Source organism: Mytilus edulis, chromosome 12 (assembly GCF_963676685.1).
Source record: "Mytilus edulis chromosome 12, xbMytEdul2.2, whole genome shotgun sequence".
Classification (NCBI taxonomy): domain Eukaryota; kingdom Metazoa; phylum Mollusca; class Bivalvia; order Mytilida; family Mytilidae; genus Mytilus; species Mytilus edulis.
This window is the reverse complement of record NC_092355.1, coordinates 20,502,421-20,519,478: the sequence shown is the minus strand read 5'-3', so window position 1 is coordinate 20,519,478 and position 17,058 is coordinate 20,502,421. Positions and strand designations below refer to the sequence as shown.

Below are 17,058 nucleotides of genomic sequence, written 5' to 3'. Positions count from 1 at the left end.
ATCCGTTATTTGATCGTCCGGATGAAATACATATAACTGAAACCAATAGCCCCAAAAGCTATAAACTTATTAAGTAAAATACTGACCAGATGAAAACGACAAAAATCAACACTACATAATTGTTACTGTGAAACACAAAGCATTAGTGGAACAATACTTTTTTTTAATTCAAAAGAAAGGTTCAATCATCGGACTTTATCTAAAACAGTCAACAATCAACTATAAAAACATACCAGAATCAAAATATTCTCGATAAATGTTTCCACTGATATCATTCAAATAGATAGGCTTATGTTAACATATAAATATTATATTAAATTAAGTTGGAAAATTGAAAAATAAACCACAATATACAAATCACCGGGTACCATGTATGACCAAAACATTCCCATAAGAACCAAATGCCAAATATGAACATTTGACCAAAATTTACAAACTTTAAATCTAAGTTTCACAGTCCATCATGTGTATGGTAGTGAAACACGTTTTTAAAGAAGTTCTTGTTAAAAGAAGCAGAGCCAGTGAAAGCAAATAATATTAAGGCTCCCGATAAGGGTCTCAATAATAATAATAAAAAAATACAACGGATTTTTTTTTACATATACAGTTTAAAGCTTAAAAATGTTAATCAATTTAATGAATAATAGCAAAGATTGACGATACATAAATTGCCTTTGATGCACATTCTTCTTCATACGAGGAGATACTAACTGTAATATCTAAAAATATAAAATATATTTATATTCAAAGTTAACAATTTTACAGGGCGGATTTTGATTTTGTATGATAAATGCGTAGACCTTTTCTAGTATACCTCCAATGGTTGGCTTGCGGTTATGTTTTTTTTTCCTGTTTTTCTCTATCTATTAAATAATTTGCAAAGGATTTGAAAATAGAAAAAAAAGCTTCTGAAGAACAGATGGAAAAATTACGAAAAACTATATTTCAAAGGTAATAACCCCTTAATTCTAAGTCAAATGCCTAGTTAGGCCCAATTGACTTTATTTGTACACCTTATTATATTAAACATAAAATCAAACAATAGTACTATTTGTCTTCAAAGGGTAGGCTCGCATATAGGTCTGAATATACGATTTGTCCACGTTGACGTATATTTTTTTTTTATCAAACTTTATTAGAGATACTCTCTTTAAAAAATAGTTTTCTAAAGAATGCAGAAAAGGTATCGATCTGATGAGCCCTTTCAAGGTTTTTTTTTTATAGTACATGTATGTTGCACTGTCCCAGATTATGGCAGGATTTGGAGCCTAGTAACAAGTTTAACCCCACCTTTTTCTGTATTTGTCTGAATCAAGTGAGTAGCCTGTAATTAAGGATTTTTTTGTTTGTCGCTATATAACACATGTTTTTCATTTATTATTTTGTACAGAATACAGATCGATAATTTTCTCGTTTGTATTGTTTCACATTTGTCATTTTTGGGTCTTCTGTAGCTGACTATGCGGTATGAGTTTTATTTACTATTAGAGGACGTATGGTGGGTAACCTATAGTTGAACATGTCTATGTGTTTGGTCTGATATTGGGATCTGTCTGATTTCCAATCATACCACATCTTCTTCAGTTGAATTCTTTACTGATTTTTTTTATTTCTGGTCAATCGTTTTGTTTACGAATTTACTCTGTATATTTTATAGTTATCAACTAAGAGCCGAAAACTAAATTAACCAACTAAATCTAAAAACTGTTTCCGATTTTCTGAACATTCTGTAGGAGACATATATACATACAGACCTTGACCTTCATGTTTTATGAGGTCAATAAATTCAAGATTTCATATGTTATATATGTTAAAATCAATAGTGAGAGATGGGTAAACAAGAGGAAGTCAAAGTTAAAGTTTAATATACTTAGAGAGACACCGTTTCTTTATATTGTGCTATTTGTGTTATTCAAATGAAAGTGGCTGAGTGTAAACATTCACTTTTTTTATTAAAGAAAATAGCATTCATTGTGTAAATGAATCTACAATCACTTTCTTTTATTATAAAAAGCTGTTAAAATATTTTGTTTCATATCATATCGATTTTTCTAATCACCTCGGATAGATATTTTTACAATGAGAAAAATAGTACTAAATCTAGATCATAAAACAGCAAAGTTAAATGTTTAGCATCATAAGACAAAAAGATAGTACCAAACAATTGAGAATGGAAATGAGGATTGTGTCAAAGAGACAACGACCCGACCATAGAGCTGAAAACAGCACAAGGCTACAAATGGGCCTTCAACACAGCGAGAAATCCCACATTCGGAGGTGGGTTTTAGCTGGCCCTGAAACTAAAATGTGTCTTAGATCAGTAAACATAGACGTCACACTAAACTTAAAAACATATAACTGAACTAAAATTGTAAATTACATACAAGATTAACATGTACAAAGGCAATATTCACAGTAATACTGAGAACTCTGTCCTCTTTTTCGGGATGGCACAATTAACACGTTGATTCTGTTGGTTAAAATACGTAAAACAAGTGTTTTGCTTATAACATTGCAGTTATCCTGGCTTTCGCAATAGATTTTCTCAGCTGAAGCCTCCGTTGATTTTTTAAAATTCTATTTTGTACTGTTTTTTCAAATTCATATTCCTGGTTCGGACACTTGTGGATTCGAAATAGAAGTAACTATTTAGTGTTGTTAAATATGTGTTACTGTGTTTTGAACTTTTCTAGTTAATGAATGTATTTTGTGTTACGAAATATTATAAATCATGTTTTTTTTTCATTCTCTTTTAAATTATACCAAAACCTTTACTTATAAAAAAAATACACGATATGCAATCAAAAATTAAAAAACCTGTCTTGTCAATTACAAATTATATCAACTGTACTATTTTCCTTTTAAATACAATCTGATATTCTAGAATGTTTCTATTTTAGAATGGCGACATCCCTGTCACAGGAAGATATCAATTTTCTACGATTAGCTGGTTTGTTAATAAGAGTCGCACCTCATGCTGTAAGACGAAAGTTTGACTATGAGTTCCACCCTAAACAACTCAAACAATTTCTGTGTAAAAATCGACGTAAGATATATGACCTAACGTTTGAAAAGGGAGTCATCACATTGGTACAATATGATTTATTATATCCAAAAGGTAATATTCTAAGATATTTAAGATTCATTTTTATTTCAGAAAAAAGCAAAATTACAAAAAAAAAACGAACTCCCAGGAAATTTCTAAACGGAAAGTCCCTGAACGAATACTATAACAAAACCTGAAACACATTTTACTGTCTTATGTAGAAACTGGTTATTTAAACATGGTTTGATAGCTAGCCTAAAACTGTCACATGTATGACAGTCGTATAAAACTCCATTATAATGGCAAACTAATTGCTTGCTTCTTGTGAAATGTAAGAAGATACACAAAATACAGTAAAAAAGTAGTTCTTTGGATGATCAGTTTATGAACATTCTTATAAAGGAACATACTTTTTTACTTACCTGTATGAGACTAAGTTCACTGTACATATTAACAGTTTTGTTATACTAGTATAAAAGCAGTTATATTCTGGAATGCACCAGTAATCATTTTAACTTTAAACATTCATTTTAGTGTAGATAAAAGGTCATTTGAACTTCTTCTGACAAGTGTAAGACTTGGACAAAAGACCTAAGCTCAATGTGTCCATATGGCATTGCAACTACGTCGGATAAAAATTGTGAAATTAATTCCTATACCTTGTGTAAGGAAATGTTATACTTTTTCAAACGAAAACGTTCGTGTGTTCCAACTATTTCAAGGGTATATACATGCTATAAGTACTCGCTTTTAAGTCTTAGCATAAGCTCCTATCAGCTGGTAGACGTTTCGTCCCCGAAGGTTTCACCAGCCCAGTAGTCAACACCTCGGTGTTGACATGAATATCAATTATATGGTCATTTTTATAAATTTACTGTTTGGAAAAGTATGAATTATTCGAAATACTACGGATTTTCTAATCGGAGGCATAGATTACCTAAGCCGTATCTGGCAAAATGTTTTGGAGTCTTGGGTCATCACTGCTCTTATACTTTTTACTTGTTTTTTTTTATCTCTTTAATTATTTTGAAAACGAAACGCGCATATGACGACGAAACGCACGTCTGGCGTATTAAATTATAAGCCTGGTAACTTTGATAACAATTAGAAAACTCTGTATAAAAGATTCTTTTTCATGCAGCAACCATTTTTTTCTTATCGATCACATTATGGAGACCCTTTCAATTGTTGTTATTTATAATTTGTTCTTGTTCTTCAAATGCTGTGACAGAATATTAGGTTACCATCAACAGTTCATCATGTGTCATTGTCGATGATTGAGCAATATCAAATAGTAATTATTTTTTATTAATTTGATCTTTGTTTTAGGCTCTTCCAAAGTATCATCAGACAAGTTTGATGTATCATTGATGGTATGTTTACTTAGAAATTTCACAGATCTAGACATCCAAGATAGTCTTCCAATGGAAACTATTCATACTGATGCTGCAGATATTTCCAGGATAAAATTTTACAGAAACTCCATTGTTCATTCTGACAGCGGTAAAGTTGACGAAAACAAGTTTTCAGAAATTTGGAAGTGTGTAGCTGAGGTAATTTCTTCAATAATAAATTATAGTTAGTCAAAACTAGATTTTAACATTTTCAATCTTGATGACATTAAAAAGCCGTCAAAATACACATATTCTAATCTATAAGATATATTTATTCACCCGAAAAAGTAAAAATGGTATTAACATAAACATAGAAGGAGTTTAAAAAGAAAATAATCGAAAAAGGTTATCTCAATTTTTACAATTCAGTGTCACAAATTTACGGCAACAAGTTTGAAAAGTTATGCTTTTTTGCATTGAAAGCTGTACAAATGTTTTTTTTTAATTTGGTGTATATACGAATAGTAATGTCAAAGGCATGTTTAGTTGCCAATTCATTCGTTCTATGTAGGTAATCCAAATGAACTTATTGGTAACCTTTTGCTTCTGAAAAGTTGTTTAATATCAATGTTGTATTATTAGGTTCAAATGAAGTTTCATTATTCAATTGATTGTTAACAACTTGCATTTCTTAAATATCTCACAATGTTTATATACTGAACTGGTCTTTCATTCTAACTATCGTTTATTCAATCAGATTCTTATCTGGCTGTGGTAAACATTCGTTTTGGAGATTTCCAGTTCCGTATCATTGCAGTAGAAATTAAATATGATGTGTTTTTTGCATGGGAGTTTTAGGAACGACTGTTATTTATCGTTGGAGGAACATCTATTTAATTCTAAAATCTGAATTCACTTCTACCTGGAATATGTAACGTTTTATGGTTAACTGGTTGCCTATAGTACTATTTTGTGTTACAGGCAATACTCAGGCTAGCACCAGACATAAAGCCAGAGATTGATGCGTTAATAAGTTCATCGTTAACTAATGTCACAGATATCATAGATTTTTTACGGCTCGAGAAACAGTTGGAAAAAACAAATCAGCATATGGTTACAATCAACCGGAAGTTGGAGACTTTAGAAATAGAAAAAAATAATATAACAGGTATTTCTGATCTATGGGGAAAATGTCACTTTGTGGTCCCTAATTTCTATTCCTGCATAACTTTTCAATAATCTTAATAGTAAAATTAAACACAAAGTTATTATTGTGTTATAAATATTCGTTTGTTTTGACATCGCAAATAACTAAATTGTATAAATTTATATGATTGACAAGTGGGGGCATCATATATGTCCCATGGACACGTTTCATATTTATTTATTTTTTCTGAAAAGGGGGTTGGGGTAAAAAAAAAATATGGACAATGATGGAGGGGGTAATATGTTTTTTTATCTACACTTAAGTATATAAAAAGAAAATTTCTGCAAACTTCTTTAGTTTTGGAAAATTGGAAGGTGTAAAGAAAAGTTGGTAATGAATTTTATTTATAAGATTTAAGAAATTGTCAGTTTTCGAGAAAAAAAATTTGGGATCATAATTTATTTTGCTAATTCTTTGTATATGGTCTGAAATATACTAAGTATTGCGCAACAGCAAGAAATCTTCAATTTTAAATAAATTAAAATCATAACATCAATTTCAAGTTCTTTGACAACATTTATTCTGTGTCAGAAGCCTATAATGTGTCAAATGTTGACAATCAAAATTCAGACCTGTTCAAGCTTAACTATTGTGTCCATTTTGTGCCCCAACTGTTCAGGGTTGGACCTTTGCTGTTGTACCCAGACGCGCTTTTCAAAGCATTTTAAGTAGTAGAATCTGCAACTTTATGAGTAGGAAGAGTTTTGTTGATTATGATTTTTTTATTTTTTAAGCAAAGATATATGAAAGAAAGAACTGGAAGTATTACTTAACAAGATTTACGATTTACATCATAATTATTGTGGTAGTATCTCAGTTTCCCATAGCACTATTTACAATGTAACTAATTCATAAGCATATGCTGTGTGTGTCATCATGAAATGCTTTATCGTTTTCTTGTTTTTGAACACAATACATTTTGTGTATTCTGAATTATGAAATATATTATACGGTTTCAATAGGAGAAACTTACCGCTTAACCCACTCTTAGTTTTTTTTTCGGGGGGGGGGGGGGGGGGGGTTCTGGCAATTAAGTTATATTTCAGCTCCATTCTCGTCTCTTATACCTTGCTACGATTAATCTATTATCATTTACTGAAACATGATTAAATACATATCTGTCTATCTAAAACTAATTTTGTTTACAGAAATACAACTACGGACTTTGAAAGAATGGAGAAATACGGACAAAAAATACATTCATACCTCAGCAACAACCTTTATACAACAATCATTAAACCAAACGACGGGTGTTATTATTACTGGTTCTCCAGGCTGTGGAAAATCTGCAGTTGCTCATCATGTAGCATTGGAATTAGAAAGGAGAAATACGAAATAATTCCTTGTGATGATCCTTCAGAAATCTTTAAGCATTTTACAAAAAATAAATTCCAAGTTTTTGTAATTGATGATGTTTGTGGTAAATTCGCTCTTAATCAACAAAAAGCAGAAACATGGGAGCAAAACGATTGCAAATTAAGTATGCTAATTGAATCTTGTAATCAGAACGATGATAATGACGAAAATGATAGCAAATCAGTGCATAAGTTTATCATTACGTGCAGGGAAAATATATATGTTCACGAGGCATTCCTAAAACTTACTTGTTTTTCACTTGTACAATGCAGCTTTAGTACCGAATATAAAATTACTCCAAAAGAAAGAAGGACTATTGCATTGTCGTATTTGCCTGAGAAAACTGTGAACGACATAGAAAATATCTGTCTATACGATTTTTTCCCTCTTTTATGTTCTTTGTACTTTACAAACCTTAATCAAGATCATAGATTCTTTATCGATCCTGTTGAAATAATTGGAAATGAAATCATAAAAATGAAAAAACGATCTACATCATCTTTTCTCTGTATTTCTCTTCTTGTTCTTAGAAATAATAAATTTTGTATAGACGAATTAAGATCCGAGGATGTGAAACAGCTAGTTAAGGCTATATGCTGGGACTGTAAAATAGAACCTGTATCCATTGTATCGATACTTAACAGTTTTGAGTGTTTTGAAGGTGTCTATATTACAGAATCAGATGACTTTTACACAGCAATCCACGACAAAATGTTTGACATCATATCGGCAGCTATTGCACCATCTATAATGAAATGTTTAATAGAACACGTTGATATTGCATTTTTGTCAAACCGTACGTATATTTCATCATTTACTCAAAATAGTGTTCCTTTAGTTATTCAAATACCACAAGAGTTCGAAAGCCAGTTTCTACAACGACAAATAAAAGAAGCAATGAAAGGGAAATACTGGGAAGTATTTGGAAGCATTCATACAGAAAAAGAGGCATATAGAAAACTACTTCTTTTGTTTCTGAAAGAACAAGACGCATGTCAGCAAATTTCGTATGATTTCGATGAAGATGGAAATACGCCTTTGTATGTATCGTCTCACTTGGGATACATAGATTTTGTAGAATATTTTGTAGTAAATTATCCGTATCAAATAGAGGTTAAAGACAAGGAAGGAAGATCTCCATTTTATGTCGCATGTGAAAAGGGCCGCATTGCAGTTGTTACATATTTAATGAAATATAATGAGGACATTAATGCAGGAAACGCAGATGAAACAACAGCATTATCGGCAACCTGCCAAAATGGTCACATTCAGGTGGCTCAACTGTTATTAGACAACAATGCAGATATCAACATAACTAATATAAATAATCAGAACACACTGTATTTTGCTTGCTTGAGTGGGAATGTGAAATTGGTAAAACTTTTATTAACCGGTGATTATAATGTGGATGTCAAAAGTAGAGATGCTTTTGGACAAACTGGTTTACATGCAGCCTGCATAAAGGGACACACAGAAACCGTGAAAATATTGATAGAATTCGGTATGGATATTAATCAGAAAAATAAAAATGGTATGACACCACTGTACCTTGCATGTAGACAAGGTTGTCATGATACAGTGAAATACTTACTTGATTTAAACGGCGAAGCATTAAATAGTTGTGTAGATACTACCATAAAAAATACAAATGGATGGTCAGCTTTACATATAGCTTGTCAAAACGGACATAAAGAGGTAATTAAGTTATTAATCGATGTTGGTATGAATCTCAATGACACAACAAATAGCGGTTCTACACCACTACACAAGGCTTGTCAGAAAGGTCATTATGATACAGTAAAATACTTACTTGATTTAAACGGCGAAGCATTAAATAGTTGTGTAGATACTACCATAAAAAATACAAATGGATGGTCAGCTTTACATATAGCTTGTCAAAACGGACATAAAGAGGTAATTAAGTTATTAATCGATGTTGGTATGAATCTCAATGACACAACAAATAGCGGTTCTACACCACTACACAAGGCTTGTCAGAAAGGTCATTATGATACAGTAAAATACTTACTTGATTTAAACGGTCAAGCATTAAATAGTCGTGTGGATACAACAGTAAAAAACGACAAAGGATGTTCAGCTTTACATGCAGCATGTTCCAAAGGACATATAGAGGTAGTTAAGTTATTAATCGATGTTCGTATGAATCCTAATGACACAACGGATAGTGGTTCTACACCACTACAATTGGCTTGTAACGAAGGTCATTATGAAACAGTAAAATTCTTACTTGATTTAAACGGCCAAGAATTTAATAGTCGTGTAGATACAACAATAAAGGATAAAAAAGGATTGTCAGCTTTACATTTAGCGTGTCAAAACGGACATAAAGAGGTAATTAAGTTATTAATCGATGTTGGTATGAATATTAATGACACAACAAATGAAGGTTCTACACCATTACACTATGCTTGTTTTGGAGGTCAATATGAAACAGTGAAGTTCTTGCTTGATTTAAACGGCCAAGAATTTAATAGTCGTGTAGATACAACAGTAAAAATCGACAGAGGATGGTCAGCTTTAGATGTAGCATGTTTCAAAGGACATATAGAGGTAGTTAAGTTATTAATCGATGTTGGTATCAATCCTAATGACACAACGGATAGTGGTTCTACACCACTACACAAGGCTTGTCAGAAAGGTCATTATGATACAGTAAAATACTTACTTGATTTAAACGGTCAAGCACTCAATAGTTGTGTAAATACAACGCTAAAAGACGACAAAGGATGGTCAGCTTTTCATTTAGCGTGTCAAAACGGACATAAAGAAGTAATGAAGTTATTTATCGATGTTGGTATGAATATTGATGACACAACAAATAGCGATTTAAACGGTCCAGAATTAAATAATCGTGTTTGTACTACCATTAAAGACAAAGATTGATGGTTAGCTTTTACATGTAGCTTGTTCTAATGGACATTCAGAAATATCAAAGCTATTGATTGATTTCGGTATGAATATAAAGAAAAGAGACCATTCTGGAAAAACATGTTCACATAGCTTGATTCAATTGACATGGTGATATTGTGAAGATATTAATAAATTATTGTGCAGAAATTACAAATACAGGACAATTACAGACGTTCTCCGTATATGTTTGCTAAAGAAAATGGTTATTCCGATATTATGAAACCTTTGAAAGAATAGTTTAAACAACATTACGAAGAATATAATAAAGAGCGTATAAACATTGTAATCACAACCAATTAAGCACTATATAGGGATATCAATTTATTGAAACTTTTACTGACTATTTGTTTCTAATTAGATTTTGTGACGTCTAACTCTAAATGATCAAGATGTCTTAATACGTTCAATATACATATCTCATTAGTAAACAAGTAAGTCAACATTTGACGATTTGTACAAGTGAATAAAAGGTAGCGTTCAATTGCATTTCAGGTTTATCCTTATTCAAAGTATTTAAAACATAATAAATAGAAAATATAATTTGTAATTTGTTATTGTTTAATATATGTAAGTTTGATGTCTTAAAGCTACTAAAGTCGCTGCATGCTGAACATAGGGATTATCATCCTGTGGCGTATGTAGGCGGTGGCGGCTGCGTCGTAAACTGTTTGTTTAAAGCGCTATGAGAGAAAGAATAGGATCTGGATGTTTCATTTCTTGTATACAAATACTTTGTGAGATGGAGTGTCGTTTGTCATATGCCCATTGTTCTTGAACTCTTTTTAGTTGTTCGGCGAATGTTTGATAGCAATGATAGTTATTTACTGTGTGTTATAGGGTAATTATATATGGGATATTGGTTCCTTGCAACGCATTCATGTTCGTCAGACAAGTTTTACCTAATTTCGAACTCATTTCATAGAACAGTGATTAAGGTTTAAGTAACGTGGTTAGGTTTCGTTCGCAAATACTATAAGCTGAATGTCAACTATATGTAGTGTATAAAATGATTGTAAGGGTTACATGTCGTCTGACAGGTTTGTCTGGCCTTTACTTCATTTTCATGGTCTTTTGCAAATAATATCTTTTGGTGTATTGGTATTTTATTTCAAGTACTTTAAGCACTAGGTCAACCATAATTAGTGTACGAAAAAATTAAAAGGGACATTAACCTTACATAACATGACATTAAGAGTGTTACATAGTTATATGTTTTTTTTTAATAATAAATGGGTTGTTATCCAACGCTCGATGAAACTCATATCTCTTTGTAACTCAACAAACTTATGAAGAAACAGAGACTACAATCTACCATGAATACCAATGTCTCTATATTTAAAACACATGTTGATATATGACAAGGCATCCATGAAGTTGGGCAACATTTGAGAAGGAATGTAAACTAATGAGGGATTGTACTTAGATCTCAACACATGTTTTTTTAATACCGTTTCAATCAAAGCCTTAATAAGAATATAAAAGAACATAGAATAAAAATTAAAGGTAAAATAAACTTTTAAATGCATTACAAAACAACAACAACAGACTGAATTACAAACACAAAACACTTACATCGTCCAGAAAAATGCATTCCAAAGCTTAAAGCCTGCTTACATATTCCAACTTGATAGGAAATCATGCAATCCTGCTCGTCATTGTTACTAGTACGTAATATTAATTTTAAAGTGAAATGATAATTGTGATCGGAACATCTCTTAAAGTCTGAACAATAGATTTTTCAATCAATTTCAATCTTTCAGTCAATTTTCAGACTGTATCCACTGTGGTAAAATAGGAACTGTACAAATGATTCGCTAGCAATAAGATAAGATGTGTTCAGATTGTATAGTAGTTTTTATTTATACTATCTGTTTACCTCAACAACGTACTGAATTGTCAGAAAAGGTTCTGAACAGTGCTGAATTAACTGCAGGTAAAACGTCTGAATAGTCTTTGAGTGCACCGCAATAAGTCTGAAAATTGACCAAGAGACTGAATACGACTGAATCATTTTTTGGTCCAACTTTTCAGATTGTGTTTAGATTCAAATGATCACTTTTAGACCAAATTCGGATACTAGTGTATGTCTGTCAAAGACGATATTATACGACAGCGTCATTAATCAACAGACATGAATACACAAGTTTACTGAAACTGTGTAAATTACTTGATATAGTAAAAAGTTTAAATATCTTTTCTGGAACAGTTGACAACTTACCTAAACGTTAACTGACACATACATTCAGGCTCAGGATAAGTCATGATCTTGTGTATTTCACCATTATTTCCATCTAGCGCCACTAAGTTGGCACGTTCTTTCATTACTGTGATAAATCGCGTTAAAAAGTGTTTCCGTAAAAAGATACATTTATTCTTGTGTCAGACACAAATTTGTGTAGTTATGAGAACTAAAAGTTAATCAGAGCAATAAATTGTGAGTAACGGGAAAACGGAATAAATTCCAGAAGCTGGGGGTAATGTATCGTCTTTAATTACAACGAAAGCCACAATATGCAATCTCTCGAGAAGTAGATTCTCTGGCTTTGACATACATAATGGATGCATATATATATATATATATGGATTTCCTTACTGTAATGAACACTGTTGATTAGGAAAATATCACTAGTCTATGTAATCAGATACCTATTACTGCAATTACAAATATGGTATAAAAATGTCGGAAGTTAGTTTACCTAGTAATTTTTATATCAAGTCCGACAAAACTAATGAGTCGCACATCTGTATCTATCTGAAGTCAGAAGATTGTAATTCAGTTAATGTGATAAGTTGCTGTTTTTCATATTTGATTCTTCGTGTTTCTGTCTACGTCATAAATCAGGTTATTGGTTTTTTCAATTCTTTTTTTATGACAGTTCGAAAACAGGTGAATCAACAAATTCTAATAAAACCAAACGCTCAACTATATAAACCAACAGAACGACTGGAAATCCCCTTTCATGTTTTCTCTTGTTGCCAGCATTATACCACCATAAATACAAACGGAAGGTGAAGCAGGTATCCTAATTGTATTCTTGAGAGAATATACAATATTTTCAGTCTGATATAAGTACTGTTTGAATTTGTGATCATTTTATCCAAAATATAAAGCACTCCATTACAAGTTGGTTGACAATAATAGAATTTCTTTTTTATAAATGAAAATAGAAGATGAAGAGCCAATGAGACAACTCTACATCCAAATAACAATTTTAAAAAAGTAAACCATTATAGGTCAATGTACGGCCTTCAACACGGAGCCTTGCCTCACACCGAACAACAAGCTATAAAGGGTCCCAAAATTACTAGTGTAAACCCATTCAAACGGGAAAACCAACTGTCAAAACGAGAAACGAGAAACACGTACGAATTAATAAGCAGACGACAACTACTGTACATCAGATTTCTGACTTAGGACAGGTGCAAACATTTGCAGCGGGATTAAGCGTTAAATAGATCTAAATCTAGCCTATTTAAATAACATATCGTGCCGAATTTGACGGGGTTTGTACTTACATTCACAACCTAACGGGTGACACAAAAAGAGAAGGATCTGCTTGCTCTACTGGGAAATAAAAGTCTCCCCATAGTGTTTGTCATGCCATTAGTAGTTTGTTTAAAACTAATGAGTTATACCATCCCTTCTAGTACTTTTTATACTCTTTGAAGAATTTCATGTGTGGGATTTAGCAATTATGAGTGAAATACATCTGGTCGAACAGTATGCCGGATGTATTAAACTTTAAACTTTATAATTAATGAACACATTTGGACATTGTTGGATGAGGAACGTAAAAAAAATATTCGGTTGTTACTAAAAACAACTAAGTAAACAACGTGCTACATATTCAATAGTGTTAATATCTTAATTTTAGTTTATCTCTTCTTAACATAAAAGAAATACAATGTTTTGTTACCTTCTGTGACGTCCTAAAATTGACATTTATTAAACAAACACTACTTCATTAATTGTCCTTCGCCATCCAAAAAATATCGCACATTGTAGTATCTGCTTACCCTTCCGGAGCACCCTACGTTTTAGTGAGGTCCGTGTTGCTCAGTCTTTAGTTTTCTATGGTCTCTATATTGTGTTTTATGTACTATTGTTGGTTTTGGTTGCTGCGGCATTGTTTGTTTTACCTGTGGTATATTTCGCCTATCCGTTGATAGATATTGGGAAATCGTAAAGATAATAAAATTGAGAATAGAAATGTGGAACATGTCAAAGAGACACCAACCCGATAAAGGAGCAGATAACACGTATGAACCTATATATTTAAGAGGGTTAACGTTTTATAGGTTAAACTATTTTACAGATATTCCAAGTATTTCTTTTGATATTTTATTGGTAATCTTATCTCATTTTCATGGTTCAGTGACTGAAAATTGAAAAACAAGGTCATAGAAATTTGGTAAATGTAGTTTCAGTCAGAACTTGACATTATTTCATGGTTCATGGTTCATGGATCATGGATTTTGGATGGTAAAGTGGTTTTATCGTCTTTCTCTGTTGCCATTTTTTACATGTAAAAGTCGGTTATGGGTCAGTTTAAACATACGAGGCAACCCTCCCGTTGTGAGCAGGAGACTCCCGCTTAACTTCCGAAATTCGTAAAATCTCCCGCTTGTCGGTACTCTCCCGCTTTTGGATACTTTAGCCTTGAATGTCAAGTCAACATTAATGTATTTATCAAAGTTGTACAAAATCGAACATGTAAAATGTTGTTTGTTTATAGTTAACACGTGTTTGGTTAATTAAAATAAGGTCTGTTCGATTGTGATATCGAGTTTATGCACTAGTGAACTCAGGTGGTTTAAAGTCATTCGAGCCATTGCAGTCAAAGTGTACAGTAGCATTTTATTAGTTTGTCTTCGACTTGTACTTTTCGTATTATGGCAAGTTCTGAACGTAAAGAAAGTCACCTCTATGACATTAGAATGCTGACATAACAGATAGAGACATGTTAACCAAAATTGCAGACATAACCTTAAACAATTCTTAAGTTATAATGATTGCTGATAAGTCACCAGCAGGATGGGATACAGTCATAGAATACCTGTCAGACAAGCTTGCCTAGGTTTCTGATGATGAGAAGAAAATTAGGTCCGCTGTAACACGGACCTTGACGCACCAAGCAGTACAAATAACAAGAGCGTTTTAAAGATCAAGGTGATAAGTATTGTTTGCATAATGTATGGTTTTTCATCATATTGATTTGAATATAAAAATTAATTGTATAAAATGAACATTTAGATACTATTCAGTACATGTAATTTTAATATGAAAAAGAATCCCTCTTCGTGATCTGTTTAGGATTGAGAAGAACATATTATATATTTGAAAGATAATGATAAAAATTTATTCGTTTTATACATGATTGGTAATGGTTATCCTATCCAGTTTATCACGATTCAACCAGTTATACTGTTATATTTAACAAGAACTATATAACAATGCTGAATTTGTTTCAGAAGCTTATCCAGAGAAAGGATCACTTTTGTCCTACATGTAGTTAAACAACACGTTTGGGAATAAATATATAAATAATTCAGTTCTTCTTTTATGGTATCCAGTTCAGTATACATCAGATTTTTAATCAGTACTAACTATTAAAAAAGTTAGAAAGGATAAACAGATATCTGACATGTGCAGTAGATAAAATATATAGTTATCATGAGCTTTATCTCAATTTTAATACAGTAACCAAGAGTTTCATTTTGAATATTATTGTCTAAATTACGCATTTGGGATGATACTAGTGGGATTCTTTTAGGTTTAGTATTTTTTTAGAAACTATTTGTCTTAATCGCTGGGCTGATTGTTAGTTAAATCTAGTGATAGTTATATTAAGACACTGGGCTTTAATCAATTAATCCACTGGACAGGTTGTTATTGAAGCCGCTGGACCAGTTGTTAGTGAAACCACTATTCGTGTTGTTTTTTAAAAACATAGTACAAATTGTAGTTAAAAACACTGGGCTGATAAATAATTAAGCGTCTGGGCATGTTGTTATTGACGTCACTTGGCGTGTTGTTATTGACACCACAAGGCGTGTTATTGGCGTGTTATTGACGCCACTGAGTCTGTTATTATTGACGCCACTGGGCTTGTTATCATTGACGCCACTGGGCGTGTTTATTATTGACGCCTCTTGGTGTGTTATTGACACCACTGGGCGTGTTGTTATTGACGCTACTGGGCGAGTTATTATTGACACCACTTGGAGTGTTGTTATTGACACCACTGGACGTGTTGTTATTGATGCAACTGTGCGTGTTGTTATTGACGCCACTGGGCGTGTTGTTAATGATGCCACTGGGCGAGTAATTATTGACGCCACTGGGCGAGTAATTATTGACGCCACTGGGCGTGTTGTTATTGATACCACTGAGCGAGTTTTTATTGACGCCACTGGGCGTGTTATTATTGACGTCTCTTGGCGTGTTATTGACGCCACTGGGCCTGTTGTTATTGACGCCACTGGGCGTGTTGATATTGACGCCATTTGCCGAGTTATTATTGACGCCACTGGGCGTGTCTTTTATTGACGCCACTGGGCGTGTTGTAATTGACACCACTGGGCGTGTTGTTATTAACACCACTGGACAAGGTTGTTATTGACGCCACTGGGCGTGTTGTTATTAAAGCCTCTGGGTAGGTTGACATTGAAACCACTGGGCAAGATGCTATTAAAGCCACTGGGCATGTTGTAATTCAAACCATGGGGAAGAAGTTATCTAAGCCATTAGGCCTGTTGTTATTAATGCACCAATGAGTATGCTGTTTTAGACGCAACTTGGCAATTTGGTATTGAAGCCACTTGGCAGATTGTTTGTTAAGCCACTGGGCAGGTTGTTTTAGACGCCACTTGGCAGGTTGGTATTGAAGACATTGGGCAGGTTGTTTGTAAAACCACTTGGCAAGTTGTTATAGAAGACACCTGGCTGGTTATTGTTGAAGCCACTTGACTGGTTGTTATTTACGCAACTGGACATATTATTATTAATACATATGGGCATGATGTTGTTGAAGCCACTGGGCATGTCGTTATAAAAGATATACTAGTAGGCTGATAGTTATATTAAGCCACTGGGCATGCTATTAATGCCACTGGGCAGGTTGGTATTGAAGCCACTGGGAAGGTTAACGCTGTTTGTAAAGCCAATGAGCCGGTTGTTTATG

The 17,058-nt window shown here is 32.8% G+C and overlaps 2 protein-coding genes across 2 annotated transcripts in view; both read left to right on the top strand.

Moving 5' to 3' along the window:
• LOC139497988 (uncharacterized) overlaps window positions 1–6,926 on the top strand; it is a 32,642-nt gene extending 25,716 nt beyond the window's left edge. Inside the window, exons 6-9 of the mRNA XM_071286247.1 lie at window positions 2,901–3,118; window positions 4,376–4,599; window positions 5,362–5,548; window positions 6,736–6,926. Coding sequence (XP_071142348.1) covers window positions 2,901–3,118; window positions 4,376–4,599; window positions 5,362–5,548; window positions 6,736–6,926 — 820 coding nt within the window. The remainder of the gene's footprint in view (window positions 1–2,900; window positions 3,119–4,375; window positions 4,600–5,361; window positions 5,549–6,735) is intronic.
• Window positions 6,927–7,069: 143 nt separating this feature from the next.
• Window positions 7,070–9,847, top strand: LOC139497984 (ankyrin-1-like). Its single transcript, XM_071286243.1, has one exon. The coding sequence runs from the start codon at window positions 7,070–7,072 to the stop codon at window positions 9,845–9,847; it is 2,778 nt and encodes a 925-aa protein (XP_071142344.1).
• The last annotated feature ends 7,211 nt before the right edge of the window (window positions 9,848–17,058 follow it).